Source organism: Erpetoichthys calabaricus, chromosome 1 (assembly GCF_900747795.2).
Source record: "Erpetoichthys calabaricus chromosome 1, fErpCal1.3, whole genome shotgun sequence".
Taxonomy (NCBI): Eukaryota; Metazoa; Chordata; class Cladistia; order Polypteriformes; family Polypteridae; genus Erpetoichthys; species Erpetoichthys calabaricus.
This window is the reverse complement of record NC_041394.2, coordinates 272,419,681-272,439,194: the sequence shown is the minus strand read 5'-3', so window position 1 is coordinate 272,439,194 and position 19,514 is coordinate 272,419,681. Positions and strand designations below refer to the sequence as shown.

Below are 19,514 nucleotides of genomic sequence, written 5' to 3'. Positions count from 1 at the left end.
TACTGGCTATACCACTTAGATAAGTTCCTAACAGAGGGAATCAAATTAAAAATTAACTTGCAACAAATGTTGAAAAAACAAATGAAAACCAAAAAGTACCAGTGCCATCTTACATGTGTGTGTGATCAATACATCCAGTTTTTGACTTGCTATAGTGCAATCATAGCGTTGTGTTGTGCAGGATGAAGTTTTGGATGAAGAAAAACAGTCAAGGAGGCAGCGAAGTGTATCGGGAATAGTAAAGGGGAATAAAAATATATATAGCAGATAGCAGATGCTCTAAACTTGCATTTTTCTGAGGTCTTCACAACTGGAGAACCTTCTAGCAGTAACAGGGACCACTAAGTACTAAGTGATTTAGAAATTGTAGAAGAAGTAGTGTTCAGATTAAATAGGCTGAATATCTAAAATAATAACCAGGACTGGAGAGTATTTATCCTAGAGTGCTTAAAGCAAGAGATTGCAGACTGAGATATACAAACTTTCTGACCTCCTACTTACGAGTAGAAGAGGAAGAAGTGCTGAGTGTTTTGTGTTACTGTGTTGTGAGATAAAAGACAAAGTCTGGGCTTAAAACTTTGTTTTTTGGTAGCTACTAAGGAAACGTATGAGAATTCCCCCCCCCCCCCCCCCCCCCCCCCTTTACTTTAGAAGGTTATATAAAGGAGTAAAAATAGCTGAGGGTTTGGAAATCATTTTGAAAAAGTTTTGTTACTTGTACTTATTCTTATTACTTGTATTCAGACTTACCATTGGCAATGCAGTGAGCTGTAGCTGAAGCAGGCAAGTCTGTATGTAAATAATTGGTGTTGTTACTTTTAACTATTCATTGCTACAAGTGATTCCTTAGTGGGGGGAAGTAAAGGCATATAAAGAATAATTGGTTAGAGCACCATGTAGCAGTCATATAGTTGAGCGCTAACACTAGTAAAAAGTGAGAACATGTGTTTTATAAGTAAGAGAGTATTTATGTTAAGTACAGGTAGGCTAGTGACTTAACTGCTTTTAAGAGAGGGGCTCCATGTTATGTAGACTGGCATCTAGCAAGGAAACATTGATTAGGCAAAAGCTGCTGTAGAAACAAAGGAGAGAATAAGTAAATAGCTAGCAGCAGATATTTAGTAAGTGAGTTTTCCTAGTATGAAGGATGATGTATGGTTTTTAAAAAATAAAAAAAAAAAATTGCTGGATGGAACAGTTCTTAGCGGTCTGGAATGTAGAGCAATTAAGAGGACAACAGCATACGGGTTTATTAATACAATGGAATACATACAGTGTGAGTGGAGATTAACTGTAGGCAGTCGAGGGAGAGAATATTACATGAGCTTAAGGGACCAGAAGGAGTAAAATAACAGTAGTAGTTTAAGTTAAACCATTTAAATTTTGAGCGGTTTTACTAATCCAAAGCCAAGTTTTAATAAAGAGGTCACTGCAATGCAAGTCCTGTTGGCTGTGGAATATTTTGGAGGAATGCAAGGAGAAGACAGTCTTCCTTGAAGGCTGTGTCATGTGGAGATGGCAGCACTTTGAGTTAAGGGTCGCTGAACTAAAGTAATAGAAAATTGGTGGACCTGGCCTAGGTGTCCTTTAGAAAAAGAGTGCCCTCCTAAGGTGACACAGGGGGAGTCTCCAGACCATACATGTAGAGAGAGTTGTGCCATGGTCACTAGGTGTAGGGTAAAGGGCGCACACTGTCCATGGGCATCAGCCTCCGAATTGGAGGTGACTAACCATTTTCAGGTCCTTGCAGAGCTGGATGGTGTTTCTAAAGACTCTAAAGTAGTAGGCAGGAATGAGGGTCCCCAACGGGCCACTTCAAAACCAGTCCACAGAAAGACAGAGATTCTGATAATTGGGTACTCCATCATTAGGGGAATTAAAGCACAGGTTTGCTCCAGAGATCATCTCGCACGTTGTGTTGCCTTCTGGGTGCACAGGTCAACAAGCCCCGTGGATGGGTGGATAGACTCTTGCCCGGAGAGGGGGTGGATCAGTTGTCATTGCCCATGTTGGAACGAATGACATACTGTACATAAGGGCAGATTGTCAGTTCTGCAATAAAATTTAAAAAGTGAAGTGCCAAGCTAAGGAACAGAACTGACAATGCCTCATGCCATTAAAAGTAAAAATTGAGGAGATTTAGAAGGCTTAACACGTGGTTGAAATCTTGGTGCTAGTTAGAAGGGTACGGGGTCTTGGAATTTCTTTTGGGGGGAAAAATGGGACCTGTTCCATCATGACGGGTTACATTTGAACCAAAGGGGCACCAATGTATTGGAGAAGCATAGGTTAGGTAATAATTGCTTCAACTATGGAGTGAAAGGTCAGGGATTTTAGGACAAGTCAGGTTTAGAATTAAACACAAAGAGTAATGTAAATTCTAACCCAAAGTTTAAGTGCAAAAGAAAAATAAGTAAAACATTAAAATAGCTTGCCTTAGTGCTAGAAGTATCAAAAATGAAACAAGTGAGTTAGAGTTGTATATACTGTAGCTTTGCATAGTTATAATATAACAATAACAGAAATTTGGCTAAAAAACAAAGATGGAGAAGAGTGTAACATAGATGGGTACACATTTTTTTTTTATGAAGAATAGACAAAACAGAAAAGGTGGGGGAGCTGCTGTTTACGTAAAACAAAATTTAAATGCATGCCTTCTTCAGTTAAATGATTAGCAACATCTTAGTGAGGAGGTCTGGATTCATCTGGAACACAATAAGGAAAGGGGCTTTATTTTAGGAGTGTGCTATAGACCCACCCCAATGCAGACAATAATTTCCATGCACTTCTTTTTAGTTATGAGGAACTTTAACTACCCAAATATTAACTGGACTAACCTTGCAAATAGTGTACATCTAAAAACCCCTGCTCTTATACTAATCAGATACTGTTATTTTTTAACACAGAATATTGAAGCACCAACACTGGGGGATGCCTGTCTAGGTTTAATATTTTGTAATAATCGTGGTAGAATTGAGGGTCTAAATGTGATTAAACTGCTAGGGTCAAGCGGCCATAATATACTGCAATTCTCAGTGTTTTGGAAGAGCACGAAGGCCACAAACTGTTAAACTTAACTGTGCTAGTGCAAATTTTGAACAGATACAAAAAAGTCTAATGGAGATGAAATAACATAAGCTTTTAAGTGTGGAGACGACCAAGGAGCAGTAGAACAGGTTTTAAAACGGTTTACATACAGTATAATGCAGGACATGTACATCTCAATTTGGAATTAGCAAAGAAATAAAAAACTCTGCAGGGAGTTAATAAGGAGCTGAAAAAAGGAAAAACAGCTGTAAAAGGCATAGAAGACGAATAACTCCAATGCAAATCGTAGGGCATATAAGAGCTTGAGGGTAACCATTAAGAAGGATATTAAAGAAGCTAAAAAGCAGTTGGAGAGGAATATAGCAGATAAGGCAAAATATGTCCCAAATAAATTCTTTTCAGTATTTTAGTAATAAAAGAACAGTCAAATTAAATTACTTGGAGATCTATATATAGACATCTTTGCATCCTATGAACAATTACAATTTAACTTTCCAGCAACACATTTCTTTCACTACCTTCAAATTAGAAAGTTTGTTAAATAGATCCTTCCCAATTTTCCTCCTCTCCCACCTTCCTCTTTGCTGGAAAAAATATTACTCAGTTTCGAGGACGAGGACAGCATTTCTGCAATATATAAAATTATTTTACAGTCCCTCCCTTTCAAAGATCCAAGAGGACAATGGGAAAAGGATCTCTCATTCAACATATCAGAAAAGGAGTGGAAGGGAGCAATGCAGAGAATTCACTCAAGCTCTATCTGCGCAAAGCATACAATTATTCAACTTAAAATTATATATCGAGCACATCTCTCTTGCTTAAAACTGTCCAAAATGTTTCCAGGGCAAGATCCAACCTGCGAATGCTGCAATCAAGTCTCAGCCTCACTGGGTCACATGTTTTGGGCCTGCACCAAATTAACATCATTTTAAGTGCCTTTCAGACAGCCTTGGTGTCACAATCACTCCTAACCCATTAATAGTTGTGTTTGGTGTTCTTCCAGATGGGCTTAAAGTGGAGAAGGACAAACAAACTGTGATTGCCTTCACTACACTATTGGCATGCAGACTTATTTTGCTAAACGGGAAGAATCCTAACTCTCCTCTTTTAAGTCAGTGGGTAACTGATGTTTTATATTATTTGAAATTGGAAAAATCAAATTCTCACTTAGAGGATCTGTGCAGAACTTTTTCAAAACCTGGCAGGTCTAATCAATAATATTTTAGAATAAGCTCTTAAAGCACTGAGGAAGTAATTCTCTTCCCATTTCTTTTTCTTCTTTATTTATCTTTATCTGTCTATTAAACTCCTCAATTTATTTATTTTATTTTTACTAGCTTTAAGTTTTACTCTGTTGGCCATGCTGTCTTTCTCAGGGGTGGGGGTTAATTTGTTTTCAATCCTACTTTTTGTAAAAAATTGAACTATTTGTATGGAATTATTACAATAAAATCAATAAAATTAAAAAAAAAACAGTTAAGGAGGAGATGAAATGCATTAGGGAATAGTAAAGGGGAATTAAAATATACACACTGTGAAATAGCAGACCCTGTAAACTTGCATTTTTATAAAGTCTTCACATGTGAGGAAGTGGGTAACCTCTCAGCAGTAAAAGGGACTACTAAGGAGATACTGAGTGATCTGGAAATTGTAGAGGGAGAAGCACTGCTTAGCATAAATAAAATGAAATCAAGCAAATCACAAGGACCAGATAATATTTATCTTTTGAGTTTGTAAAGAGATTAGTTAATACATATATAAGCTCCTGACGCATATTTTTAGAAAGTCACTGTGCGCTGGGGAAATTCCAAAGGACTTGAAAATGGCAAATATCCTGTTATTTTAAAACCTTGATCAGCCAGATCCAAGCAAATATAGGCCAGTAAGCCAAATGTGCATCACAGGTACATTTTAATGCAAGTGATTATAAAGGGAACGATTGAGCAACACTTGAGCAGGAATTTTACTGAACAGTAAGTTTAGGTAAGATGGGAGTCATGTTTTACCATCATGCTTTAATTCTATGAGGAAGCCACAAAAGTATCAGAACCTTATCAGAATTGGTTAATGCTAAGAATCGTATCGCACAGGGGGCAGAGCTGGAGCTACTGCTATTTTGAATATGTGGTCTGCAAATTATTTGTATAGGAAGATAAATAACAAGCTGGTTAAGTTTATGGATGATACCAAGCCAGGTGGATTGGCAGATCATCTTGATTCCATTGAACCATTACAGGGGGACATTGATAGTATACAGGTTTAGACAGATTTGTGTCAGATGAAATTTAATGTAAGTAAATGTAAAGTGTAGTACGTAAGAAGTAAAACTGTTGCTTGAATACACGATGAGAAATCTGAAAACTGGAAGTAGACCCAATAAAAAGGTTTTAGAAGTCCTAGTTGTCTTGACACCATCAACTGCCAGACAGTGTTCCTCTTAGCCTTCTTAATGGCTTCTGATGTTAGGTTATATAGCACGATGTGTGAAGTACAAGTCCAAGGAGGTTATGCTCAGCCTTTATAATGCACGTGAGGCCTCATCTGGAGTACTGTGTGCAGTTTTGGCTTCCAGGGTAAGAAAAAAGACATAGAAGTGCTTAAATAATTTAAGAGAAGAGCGACTAGGCTTATTCCAGGACTGCAGGGGATGAATTTTGAGAAAAGATTTAAAGAGATGAGCCTTTTCAATTTAAGCAAAAGGAGATTAAGAAGTGACATGATTGAAGTGTTTAAAATTGTGAAGGAAATGGGTACAATGGTTTCAGAGTGTTACTTTAAAATTTGTTCAAAAAGAACCCGGGGACACAGTTGGAAACTTGTTAGAGGCAAGTTTTATACAAACATTAGGACGTTTTTCTTCACAGATTTAAAATTTTTTTTTTAAGAATGTCTAGTTAGCAATTAAGATGTTATACTATTAATACTGAATGGAGAATTTCAAAATTTACACTGTAAATCCCATTCAGATACTATGAAATTCTCCCAGGAACTAATTACAAAATAGCAAAGTTTTATATTTCCAACAACTCCGGGGGGGTTGAGAACAGTTTACTTTGTTTACCTGAACATTATTTTTGAATGCTGGAGCACTTTTTTTTTTTTTTTAAGTGCCTTCTATGAGGAGTGCTATACAAAATAAGTTTGATTTATTGATAAAATTGCTTTGAGATTACATGAATGCATGCACAGATATTTAAAAGCAAGTTCTGCAATATCAACAAATGATAATTTAACATGGGGAGAACATGTTTGGGGATATACTGTGATTATAAATTCCACAAATTGAGATATTCGAAAATCACACCTAATGTCATACATTTCCAAAACCAAAACTCGTCAAATCTTAAAACGACATTTCTTTTAATGCCTTTAGTTAAAGTACCTCATAAGCAGGGTGTATTTATCAGCAGAGGAAATTATTCATTGTAGCCTGTGGTGCCCTTATATTCCAAGTTGCTTAATCTAACATGTGTGAGCACACTTTGTTAATTTAGCGCAACTGCAGGAAAACCGTGTCATTTTTTTCTTCTTGACAGCAGTGCATGTGTGTGTGGTGTGTTTTTTTTGTATTTTTTTCCCTCCTCCTCCACTTACCTAATGTTGTTTGAACAACAGATGCTTGACTGGTGAATGAAGAGGAGAGATGGATCATCAATTCAAAAGCTCAATTCCATTTGAGTGTGCTTCTGTTCATGCACTATTCTAAATTTCTGGAAGTATTTAACATTATCTTCACAAAAAAAATGCCTGTGCTTTGCATGTTGTGAGCACATGACAGGAAAAGTGATATGTGTGTTATACTGATTATCTACTGTTGTTGAGTTTGCTGCTGTTTAGTATTAGCCCACTGACGGCCCCCCACTGAAATATATTGTATCGTAAAACGTTTTCTTGGTTTCTTTCTCATCACTACAAACATGGAGTAATCCTATAAAAGTATCATTTTTGCCTAAAAAATTCCTTTAAGCTACCTAAATAGGTAATCTAAAGCTAAATCAGATGTTTGCTCTTAGTTTCTTCCACTATTTCAAGAAAGTTTTAACATCCGCTCAAGCAATGTACATGACTTGCCATCTGTACCTTTTTTTCAGGGTCACTTGCCATTTCTAACCTGTTACAGCTGCAGCATTATGTCTGTGTAATTAACACACCAATGTATAATTTATAGAAACTGAAAACTGTTTATATCATATGCTTATGCATCAAGTAAATTGAACATGATGTGGCATATTACATGAATATTGTTTTCCTTTGGGAAATGAGCTTTTCCTGCATCAAAAATACAAACCCTCAGGAATGACTTGGTGCTGGTAATATGTGAAATCTTAAAATGTGTCATTTTTAGTAGAAGTACACAGTAAGTGTTATGGACTGAGGAAAAAAAGAAGCTGTATTTGTTAAAAACAAGGAATGATGAGTATTATTACTCCAATCAGGCCAATGAAAAAAATACACTGTAATTGGATTTTCTAGAGAATTGGAAGTGCTCAATTAAAATTGAAATTGGTTCAAAGCAAGAACAGGAGCAGGTGCTGAACTCAAGGTCCTCAGTTCCCAAATGAAAGTTGATCTTTCAGTGATGCATGGTTTTGTGCTGTAAAACCTTCAAATATCACGTATTGTAGACTGTGTGTGTAGTAGGGGCATGGAAATCACATAAAGGAGTATTCAAAGATCAAGTTCACATTTACAGTTAAAACTACGTGACTCAAAATGCCAGTGGAATGGGCTGACAGACATTTCTAGACCTATGATATGATAAGCAGATTTGATTTGAGTGTTGCATTTCTCAATCTAGTCATTCATCATGAGAGGGGAAGAGTAAAATTACTATGTGCCCTGGAAAATGGGATCCTTAATTTCTTTTTTGGACTGGGCTTTATTTGTACTGTAATTTTGTGGGGGGTTTTTTTGGGTTGGTTTTCCCGACTTCCACCAATCACTCTGAATTTACCACTTTTATGTACTGACAATTTTCTGTTTTCTCTCTCTCTCTTTTTTTTTTTCCTCCCCCCAACAGATATTTTGGTATCGCCAAGGGGACCTGGAGCCTAAATTCCGGAATTTAATTTATTACATCCTTTTTACAATTGTAATGCTGTGTGTTTGTGCCAATTTGTATTTTCACGATGTTGGAAAATGACTGTAATCACACTGCCTTACAAATAACAGACTGGGAAGAAAACAAACATGTGAAGGAACACTTAAAACTCTTAACTGCACACGTTATGCAAGCACAAAGATTGTTATACTGATGCAAAAGAAATGTTGCCTATGCTGTATATGCATTGAGTTTATTACAAACCTTGACTGTTTCTTACTCATCCTATACGAAGCTGGCCTTTTTAATGAAAAGGGCTGTTCATAATTTAAATGACAGTTAATGGGTTCAAGTTCAGAAGTAACTGTGCATGTACTGTAAACTCCTGCCTGTTTTTATATCCAAAAGTGGAATATTTGCCATGTCATATTCACTAGAAAGACTAAGGGGTAGGACAATGTAAGCATGAAAATTTAGCTACAGTAAAAGAATTCCTCTTTCTGATAATCATGACTTTGAAATTGAAATGGTTAATTGCCCATTTTCTGCTAATATAAAAGTATTTTCTTACAGTGGTAGTTATTCCGCAAAATTATCTTTGCAAATTTTTAATTTTATTGTACATTTTTCAGTTGTACATAGCCAATATTGTTTTAAACAGTATAAACTTTTTGTGATGTATTTAAAGAAAAAAAAAAGTAGCGTTTGGCCTTTGAGTTGACGGCCAGACAGTGCTACAAGCATGTTTATTTTTAATACAGTTGCACTACGTGTACATTCCAGATTTGCCAACAGTTTCAGAATGGCATATTATTTTGCATTTTTGGGAAAAAATCTTTTATTATAGCACTTGTAAGAGGAAGTTTGATTAAAAAAATTAAATAAGACCACTGATTTTTCTTTTAGCCAACTGTACTGGTTATGAAGTAATTGCACTCTCCACAAATTACGTTACATAAATATGTTAAACTCTGGGAGCGCACAAGACAAAGTTTAACAATAAAATAATAAAAATTAAAATGTTTGTTTTTGTTAAATTACAGAAGAGTATATAAAATGATGCCATGCAGCTGGAGACAGAATTTTAAATAGCACCAGTGAGTTCTCACAGAGACAGATAAATCCTGTGAGTTGGGTCACCATACTAGAGAAGGTAACATTCTGTGTGGGACAAATTATAGGCTCGGTGTGCTGTAGGTGTCCTCTCAAGAGGTCGGGAGTCTTGGAACTAGACCCTCATGAACTTTTGGTGGCTGTTTTTGTTGCAAATAACAAAAGAAAAGATCACAGGTGCAGTCCTGTGATCAAGCAGCTCCTTTCCACTGAGCTGTAAGCACAACTTTGTTTCACTTTGTTTACTTCACGTTTATAATAGCACTAGTTATAAATGTTATGCCATGACTACATACATATAATATGAAAAGCAAGTTTAATTTGATTACTTATAGGACCATATACAACAGCCGGGTAATGCTGCCTTTGCAAAATAGGTAAAATTCACAAAATACAAAAAGTGAAGATGAAATTATGATACATTTTTTGTCTTTACCACTTTAGCAGATAATGAATTAAAATCCCATCTACAAAATGAAAGACTAAGACTTTTGATGTTTAGACAGGAACAGAGTTTCTTGGAATACCAGAATAAGGGCAATCAAGCAGGTTTTCTGTGCTCTTCCAAGGATATACCAAGAAATGTGTGAACGTAAAATATACTATCAAAAATATAATAGTGAATGATGTTCCTTTTGTAGACAAGTTAACTTGGTGTCAGAAGATTTCCAGAGGTAGGTGAAGTGATAGAGAATTAAGTGATGTGACCTCTAGGGGGTGCCACTGAGCCCCAAACTCCAGACACAATTGCAGAGACAAGTCCCAAATTCACAATTTAATGTTTTTCTCTAACAATGTACCCTTCCAGAGGATTCTTTTCCACTTACTCAGCAAAAATACATGATCTATCTATCTATACAGTGACTTTTATAATTATCTGTCTCTCATTTCTCTTTCCCTTCAATGACAGACAGCCTCCTTTAGAAGTCAAAACATTTCTTCCCTGCGCCTCTCAGCCTCAGTATCACTACTGTGCCAGCACTCATTACGTCACGCAAGTGGCAGAACTTCCTGACCTTCTCCAAAACAGCTTCATTGCTGATAGCTAAATTTAAATGGACTGCTTTATTCTACTGCCCTCACCTTAACTACACACAAAGGTCACACTCACTACCTGCACACAACCTTTCACATCACTACATCTTTTATGCACAGACTCCTGACATCACCTGAATTGAATCAAGTTTCTTTCACACACACCTCTTCCACACCATACCTCTAACCATCACTCTGGTTTTTGCCCTGTTTGAAGACTTTCATTATCTTCTCCTTCAGTTCTACTTCACTTTTCACCATCAGTATGGATCAAGATCCTAGAAGAGCTGCCATGGTCTGCCTTCATACAGTTTTCAGGTGATTAAGAACTTTCCTTCACAACTCTGCCCTTTATAAAGCAAGCTCAGAAAATGGATATATGAAGAGAAGAATGAAACCCTGAAGAAGGGGCCTATATTGAAAAAGAGAATAAAAGGAATAACAAACAATTATCCCAACTTTTGAGTGAGCTGGTAATCACCAAAATATAATTTGATATAGACAGATGAAGCTTTCACCTTCAAGCCAGTCTAGAAATTAAAACAAGTAGGAAAGCACTGAACTCAGAGTGCACATACAAGCTGAGTATCTTAAAATGGAGAGACTTTGCTTCACCGTCTTCTTCCATTTTATTTTCCAGAGCCACGTTAAATTAATCTAGCAAGGGAAAAAAAGTGAAACATGCACACCACCAAAACGAACAGGAAGATGGAACAGTGGTTAGTGCTTCTTTCTCACAGGTCTAGAATAGTACGTTCAAATCATACGATGGGTTCACCTCTGTGTGGAATTTCCAGTTTCTTCCCAGATCTGCTTGGGTCCTCCTTTCACATCTGCCAAGATGGGCATGTTAGGTTATTTGGTGATTCTAACTTCATGTTGGGTGTTTCCATCAGTAGGTCCTGCAACACTGCTCCTGTCATATTCTTTGGTCCAAAAGGGCTCTCATTTGGATGAAGCAGCAAATAATTTTGCTAATTTAATATGCTGTATTCATCCAATATCTTTATGCAATGATTCAACTCACAGAAGTAAACATCTGAGCCTACCTCTGGATCCAGCTCTGGATGAGATCCCTCCTAGCTGTATGACTTGGGACTGTGAGGAGAGATCATAGGAAACAAATGTGAACCCTGGGTGGTGGCCATACTGGGAAATAACTGCTCTGATGTTTTACTACGGCTCACTTGATTTTATAAAATCCAAAAATACGTCTGGGATTTTGTGTGAAATCCTCATTACAAACAAATATTAGATAAAAGTGAAGTGTGAACTTGGTGGTTTAAGGCCTGAAATGCTCAGAGATGCCTACTACTGTGGCTTTCTGAACAAGAAAGACATTAAAATTGCTGCATGATTATTGTTTTAACAGGAAATCTTCCAGAGAAAGATCACCTAACCAGTCAATGCAGGTGCAGCTAAACTTGGCTTTAAGCTTTACATTTCCTTGAACATCCCCCGGTCCCGTCACTGCCAAATGTGAGTTCCTGTGTACATTGAGCCCCCTCTGTCCTCACCACTGGAGTCATTCCTAGCACGTCTCTGTCAGTAGTGGCCAAAAGTTTTGGCATTGACACAAATGTTTTGTTTTGCAAACTTTGCTGCTTCAGTATTTTCAGATTATTTTTACATGTTTCTATGGTATACTGAAGAACAATTATAAACATTTCATAAGTTTCAAAGGCTTTTATTGGCAAATACATGTAAAATGACACCTTTTATTGGCTAACTAAAAAAGATTACAATATGCAAGCTTTCGAGGCAACTTGGGCCTCTTCTTCAGGCAAGATGTAATGATTACATCTTGCCTGAAGAAGGGGCCCAAGTTGCCTCAAAAGCTTGCATATTGTAATCTTTTTTAGTTAGCCAATAAAAGGTGTCATTATGCTTGACTTCTCACTACATTCATAATGGCTAACATGGTACAACATCCTAGTACTACTGGCAAATACATTACATTTATGTAAAGAGTCAATATTTACAGTGTTGACCCTTCTTCATAACTTCTGCAATACGCTCTGGCACACCAGATATCAGCTTCTGGGCCAAATCCTGACTGATGGTGATCCGTTCTTGCCTTTGTAGTGCTTGGAGTTGATCACAATTTGTGGGCTTCTGTTTGTCCATCCGCTTTTTGAGAACTGAAAACAAGTTCTCAATGGGATTAAGATCTGGGGAGTTTCCTGACCAAGAGTCCAAACTTTCAATGTTATGATCTCCTTGTGACATGGTGCTCCATCATGCTGGAAAATACACATCATCAACAGATGTGCATGGATTGTTGGGAGACGTTGCTATTGGAGGACATTTTGATACCATTCTTCATTTATGGCAGTGTTCTTGGGGAGAATTGTGAGCAGGCCCACTCCCTTGGATAAGAAGCAACCCCACACATGGATTGTCTCAGGATGTTTCACTGTTACCACGACACAGGACTCATGGTAGCGTTCGCCTTTTCTTTCTCGGAACAATCGTTTTGTGAGATGTCCCAAACACTCAGAAGGAGGTTCCATCTGAAAAAAATAACTTTGCACCAGTCTTCTGCTGTCCAATCCTTGTACTTGATGCTGAATTTCAGTCTGCCCTTGATGTTTTTATTGGAGAGAAGGGGCTTGCTTCATTACTGCCCTTCTTGACGCAAGGCTGTTGTCCAAAAGTCTTCGCCTCACTGAACATGCAGATGCATTCACACCCACCCGCTGCCAATATTGAGCAACCTCTGCTCTGGCTGCAACACAATTCTGTAGCTGACTCTGCAGGAGGAGACGGTCCTGGCGCGTGATGGACACTTTCAGCTGATCATTTTGTGCCAGGGCCAAAGTAAGTGAAAATGGGTTTTTGTGATAAAGTTAACTTTATATGCTAATAAAGCTCTTTGCAATGACTTAATATGCATCTGGTCACTCTTTACATTAATATAAAAACAATGTGAACTGCCACCACAAAAACTGAAGCCACAAATTTTGAAAAACACAACATTTGTGTCACTGTCAAATGTTTTACCCACTACTGTTTTATCCCAGAAATATCTTAGTTTTATCTTTTTGATCTTACTAGCAGAAACAGCGTGCCTGTCACAAGACTCAACAAAATGGGGGTCTGAGTTACGGCTGATTTGCACAGTGCTGTCATGAGACTCCGATGAACACTAACTGCTGTTATCCTGTGGTCCCACCCAGACTTTGGCATGTGGAGGTGACCAATTGGCCATTCTTTTAATAACGTCTCACGTGTTCTGTTTGAAGGAGAATCCTGGGGATGTTTGTATGGAAACTAATCCGTTAAGAAGAAAACTAGCCTCTTTGTTGATTGCTCATTTTCAAAGTAATGGTGACATTGGGACTCTGGTCGTGCATTAGTAAAATGATTTGGCAGTTATGTAATTACAGTTTTATTAATAGCTTAAATAATGAAAACAATTAATAAACATAAACACAGACTGTGAAATGGAAAAAGCCTGAAACAGTCTTAATCTAGGAGCAGAAGACAAATCAATAAAAAAGGCATTGTGATATTGCGGCCGGGGCACTTGACTTTACACCACCCTGTTCCTGACTCATGTTGGGACCCTAAACAAGTCACTTAACCAGCCCGTACCTCCGGAGACATACCTCCTGCGCTTCAGAGCAGGCCATCCACTTGAAGCAAAGCATGTTTGGGCCTGGCCAGTACTTTGGTGGCAGCCACACAGAAAAAGATTGGGTTGCTGTTGGAAGAGGTATTGGTGAGGCCAGCAGGGGGCGCTTACCCTTTGGTGTGAAAGTGGATGCCAATGCTCCAGTGCAGTGACTGGGACACTGTGCTGTAAATAATGAGGCATAAAACCAAGGTCCTGACTTTCTGTGGTCATTAAAGATCCCTGGGCATCCTTCGTAAAGAGCAAGGTGTATCCCGATGTCCAGGCTAAATTACCCACCATGGCCTAGTCATTCTGGCCCCCTAATCATCCTTTGTCTCTAACTGATTATCTTTCTCACCACTTCACCGCCTAACAGCTAATGTGTGATGAGTGTACTGGTGCAAAAATGACATTTGCTATATCATCCAGGTGGATGCTGCACATTGGTGGTGGATGAAGAGACTCCCCACTCACTATGTAAAATGCTTTGAGTAATGAGAAAAGCACTATATAAATGTAAAGAATTATTATAGGGAAAAGCGCTATATAAATGTAAATACCTATTATTATTATAGGGAAAGCGCACAAATTCCATTCAGCAAGGACCCAGAACATGAATGCCAGTCTCCTTACTGTGAGGCAGCAGCGCTAACACTGCGCCACCTTACTCACCTTTTCCTTGAAACTTTTTTTTAGTGTTTGTTTGTTGTTATGAATTAAATTATGTGTACATATGAAAATATACATTCTATTTATCGATAAGAAAAATAAAACACTATACTAATGTGGCTTTAAAAATTATATTTTTTGATACTAGTACAGTTTTTTTTTTTTTTGCAGTGTTACAACCCCAAACACAAAAATATTACCAGTTTTAGCAATTAAAAAAAACAATATTTGTTGAAGTCATTCAAATTGGTATTTGTACTTTTACAATCAAAATCTAAAACCCATTGGAAATATTAATTTACTGTGATAGTTCACTGCATAAAACATAACAAAGTGGGAAACTGTGGGGTACAAACCTTTATTAGACCAACAAAGGCCTTACTGAATTTGTACTGCCAGCATTTTGGGTCACTAGGGGAACTTTGGTAGGGGACCCTTGTAGCAGCCCCAAAATTGAGTGAATGTGGTATTTAATTGGGGTTTCTCAAGCCTACACTGTCTATTGTCAGCCCATAGAGGGCCATAGTATGCATGTTTGCTGTGGCCCCTTGTAGTAGTCCCCCCACATTTAATTGGGTTTTTCTAAGCCCTCGCTGCTCATATCCTGCCCAGAGGGGGCCACTGCGTGCTTGTTTGCTGGGTGGTTCTTCCTGAAATTAACAGCTTCTTCCTTAGTGTTATTGCCATTCAAGTTGATTGTTCCTACACCAACCCATGAGTCATTTAACCTGCTCTTTAGAAGCTGTCTTGACATCACCACTGATGAGGCCCATCCACCTGAAGCTAAGCATTTTCTGTCTCGGCAGGCACTTGGATGGGAGACCACCTAGGAAAACCTTGTAACAATGGTTTGCTCCTTGCAGGTCTTTCTTGCCTGGTGTCTCATGTTGTTGTTCTGGGACATTGATCCTCAAGTTTGGTTCCCTAAGGGCTTCAATATCCATAGGTGTGCTGCTTGGGAATTTTTTGTTTTGAATGTTCTCTTCCACCGAAATATATTTTATGTCAGTTCCAACTGATTGACCACGAACAAAATTATGATTCATATACTTTTTCATCCTCATGAAAGTAATTCTTTGTCACACCCTGGCAGTGCTGACCCAATTTCTTAGTTGGAATCCGTTTATTCTTGCCAAAACAACCGTTGCCCAAATACCATTTTATGCTTCATTTTGGTTAATTTGCTTATTAAAATTCCAAACCTCTAATTGCTTCTTTTAGTCTTAACCAACAGCATTTGCTATTTCTAATAAATTCTTGTGTTTTTTTAGTGTGCTCTTAAATAACAAAGAGACACAAATGACAAAGGAGCCAGCAGTTTACCATGTGACTTGGTGCCATTTACACCAGAGTGTGTGCTCATTGTGGTATCTGTTGTCATTAAATATTAAGGGCTGACAATTACTAATGTGCTCAACCTTTTGGGTCATAGCGTTGTAAACATCATAAAAATCTACAATATAAGAATGACTTGATGTGGCAGAATAAAGATACACTGTAATTCAAGGATAAGTGTCTGTGTGTCCGTCTGGTTGCTATGTCTCTGTCTTTTCATAAGACTGCACATAAAATGCATTTGTCATTCCAACAGATGGCACATTCCAAACACTAACACCGCTATGATGACTCCCATACCAAATGGCATACATATTGCATGGGGCACTGCTAAGGTTTTGCTAAGGTCCATATTGATTACTTAGATTTCAGCATGTCTTAGACAGGTAGCACAGCTAGTACACTATTTTAAAAAGTTATTTTAACAACAAGCATATTATTCTAATTAGGCAGTTGGAGGTGCAAAACCCAGCAGCTACGGCGGCTGTCCATGTCCAAATTTGAACACCTGTGGTCTGAAGGATTGTTGTGATTTCAAAGAACATTTTACACCTTAGAATGGGAAGAAAACTTCTACCCCAGACATTGAGTGTTTTTCCCATGGAGCTCTAACTTTAGCAATGAGTTTCTAACCCTTTTCATCCATCAGTCGCGTTTTGCTCGAGAATTTCATGAACTACTTTTGACAATGGGACCTGAGGAACCTGTGTGGTTGGACCTTCACTGGGATGCTACATCCAAATTGACAAAACTGAGAATTGAACTCGGGCCTCTCTAGTCTCTTGGCTTAAGGGATATGTTCTGTATTTTTCTAGTCGAAGTTCTTTCTTCATAAACATGGTATATACAGTCATATGAAAAAGTCTGGGAACCTCTCTCAGCCTGTATAATAATTTACTTTCAACAAAAAAGATAACAGTGGTATGTCTTTCATTTCCTAGGAACATCTGAGTACTGGGGTGTTTTCTGAACAAAGATTTTAAGTGAAGCAGTATTTAGTTGTATGAAATCAAATCAAATGTGAAAAACTGGCTGTGCAAAAATTTGGGTCCCCCTGAAATTTTGCTGATTTGAATGTATGTAACTGCTCAATGCTGATTACTTGCAACATCAAATTGGTTAGATTAGCTTGTTAAGCCTTGAACTTCATAGACTGGTGTGTCCAATCATGAGAAAAGGTATTTAAGGTGGTCAATTGCAAGTTGTGCTTCCCTTTGACTCTCCTCTGAAGAATAACAGCATAGGATCCTCAAAGCAACTCTCAAAAGATCTGTAAACAAAGATTGTTCAGTATCGTGGTTTAGGGGAAGGCTACAAAAAGCTCTCAGAGGTTTAAACTGTCAGTTTCAACTGTAAGGAATGTAATCAGGAAATGGAAGACCACATGCACAGTTGCTGTTAAACCAGGTCTGGCAGGCCAAGAAAAATACAGGAGCGGCATATGCGCAGGATTGTGAGAATGGTTACAGACAAGCAACAGATCACCTCCAAAGACCTGCAAGAACATCTTGCTGCAGATGGTGTATCTGTACATCGTTCTACAATTCACCGCAATTTGCACAAAGAACATCTGTATGGAAGGGTGATGAGAACGAAGCCCTTTCTGCACTCGCCACAAACAGAGTCGCTTGTTGTATGCAAATGCTTATTTAGACAAGCCAGATTCATTTTGGAACAAAGTGCTTTGGACTGATGAGACAAAAATTGAGTTATTTGGTCATAACAAAAAGCGCTTTGCATGGCGGAAGAAGAACACCGCATTCCAAGAAAAACACCTGCTACCTACTGTCAAATTTGGTGGAGGTCCCATCATGCTGTGGGGCTGTATGCCTAGTTCAGGGACTGGAGCCCTTGTTAAAGTCAAGGGTCAGATGAATTCAACCCAATATCAATAAATTCTTCAGGATAATGTTCAAGCATCAGTCACAAAGTTACGCAGGGTTTGGATATTCCAACAAGACAATGACCCAAAACACAGTTCGAAATCTACCAAGTCCCCTGACTTGAACATCATCGAAAATCTATGGGGTGATTTGAAGCAGGCTGTCCATGCTCGGCAGCCATCAAATTTAAGTGAACTGGAGAGATTTGGTATGTAAGAATGGTCAAAAATACCTCCATCCAGAATCCAGACACTCATCAAAGGCTATAGGAGGCGTATAGAGGCTGTTATATTGGCAAAAGGAGGCTCAACTAAGTATTGATGTAATATCTCTGTTGGGGTGCCCAAATTTATGCACCTGTCTAATTTTGTTATGATGCATATTGCATATTTTCTGTTAATCCAATAAACTTAATTTCTCTGTTGAAATACTACTGATTCCATAAGGCATGTCATATATTAAAAGGAAGTTGCTACTTTGAAAGCTCAGCCACTGATAAACAAAAATCCAAAGAATTAAGAGGGGTTCACAAACTTTTTCATATGACTGTATGTATTTACCACAGAAATTGCCTTTTAAAATTAAGCATTTTGTATAAATTAACTCTTTCAGGGCGGATGTGGACTTTTGTCAAAAGGAGGAGTTGACGATGCTAATGAACAGTAAACTGTGACAAAACCAACCGTTACGTTTTAGGTGGGCTTTTCGTCGCTAGAAGGAAAGTTCGATTCATTGGTCTGACCGAGATTCCCTTCGCTCTCGTGAGTAGCAAGTTGCACACAACGGCAGAAATGGCACTGACATCTGGCGAGAGATCAAAGCGAATGCGTAAAGCAAAATACTCTGTGGACGATGTTTTGTCTGTTGTTATCTCTGAACTGGACTGTGACTTGGCAGACTCAGTTTTTGATACAAGTGATTGAAAACGAATGTGAGGTTCCAGTTTCAGCTAATCGTGGTACTGACAGTGTTCGCCAGGGAGGACTGTGACATAACAATGATAAGAGGTAGAAACCAAATTGTAATGAACTGCGACCGTCACCGCTGCTGCTGTCCCAGCCAGGTGAAGACAGCTTGGCAGCAAGCCTGCCGCACATTTTAGGCAAACTGGCAGCCACAGCATGCAGCAACAGATGTTTGATGTTGATTTCTGAGTTTTTTGGAAAAAATATTCAGCTCTCAAAGAGTTAAAAAAATATCTTGCCTGAAGGAAAAGAATAGAACAGAAGACTCCATGAATCACAAGTCCGCTCTGTGCTCTTCAATGGCAACAGTTTAAACTAAGGGGGCTGTAGTGACTACAAGTTTCTATTACAACTGAATTGAATAATTGCAAAAAATCATTCTTATACTGTAGATTTTTCTTTTCCTGGGATATCATCTGTAGTACTAGGGTGTTGTACCGTGTTAGCCATTATGAATGTAGTGAGAAGTCAAGCAAAATGACACCTTTTATTGGCTAACTAAAAAGATTACAATATGCAAGCTTTCGGGGCAACTCAGGCCCCTTCTTCAGGCAAGATGTAATCAAGAAGAAGGCAAATGTGCTGCTTCGAAAGCTTGCATATTGTAATCTTTCTAGTTAGCCAATAAAAGGTGTCATTTTGCTTGACTTCTCACTACATCCGGGATATCATCCAGATTATTTATAGACCGGGTAGGATTAATAATTCTTAGTCCTTCCTTTTGTTCTCTTCCATTTCTTTCCAAATCTTGCATTCAAACAGATGAATTGGCATCGATAAATTGGTCCAAGTGAGCGTGTTCCTGT

The 19,514-nt window shown here is 38.1% G+C and overlaps 1 protein-coding gene across 3 annotated transcripts in view; it reads left to right on the top strand.

The window, feature by feature from the left end:
• Positions 1–8,976, top strand: part of LOC114661833 (transmembrane protein 243-like) — a 32,714-nt gene extending 23,738 nt beyond the window's left edge. For all 3 annotated transcript variants that reach the window (XM_028815047.2, XM_051922527.1, XM_051922534.1), the window contains exon 5: positions 8,069–8,976. In XM_028815047.2, the coding sequence (XP_028670880.1) occupies positions 8,069–8,191 (123 nt within the window). In that variant the 3' untranslated portion in view covers positions 8,192–8,976. The remainder of the gene's footprint in view (positions 1–8,068) is intronic.
• Positions 8,977–19,514: the final 10,538 nt, after the last annotated feature.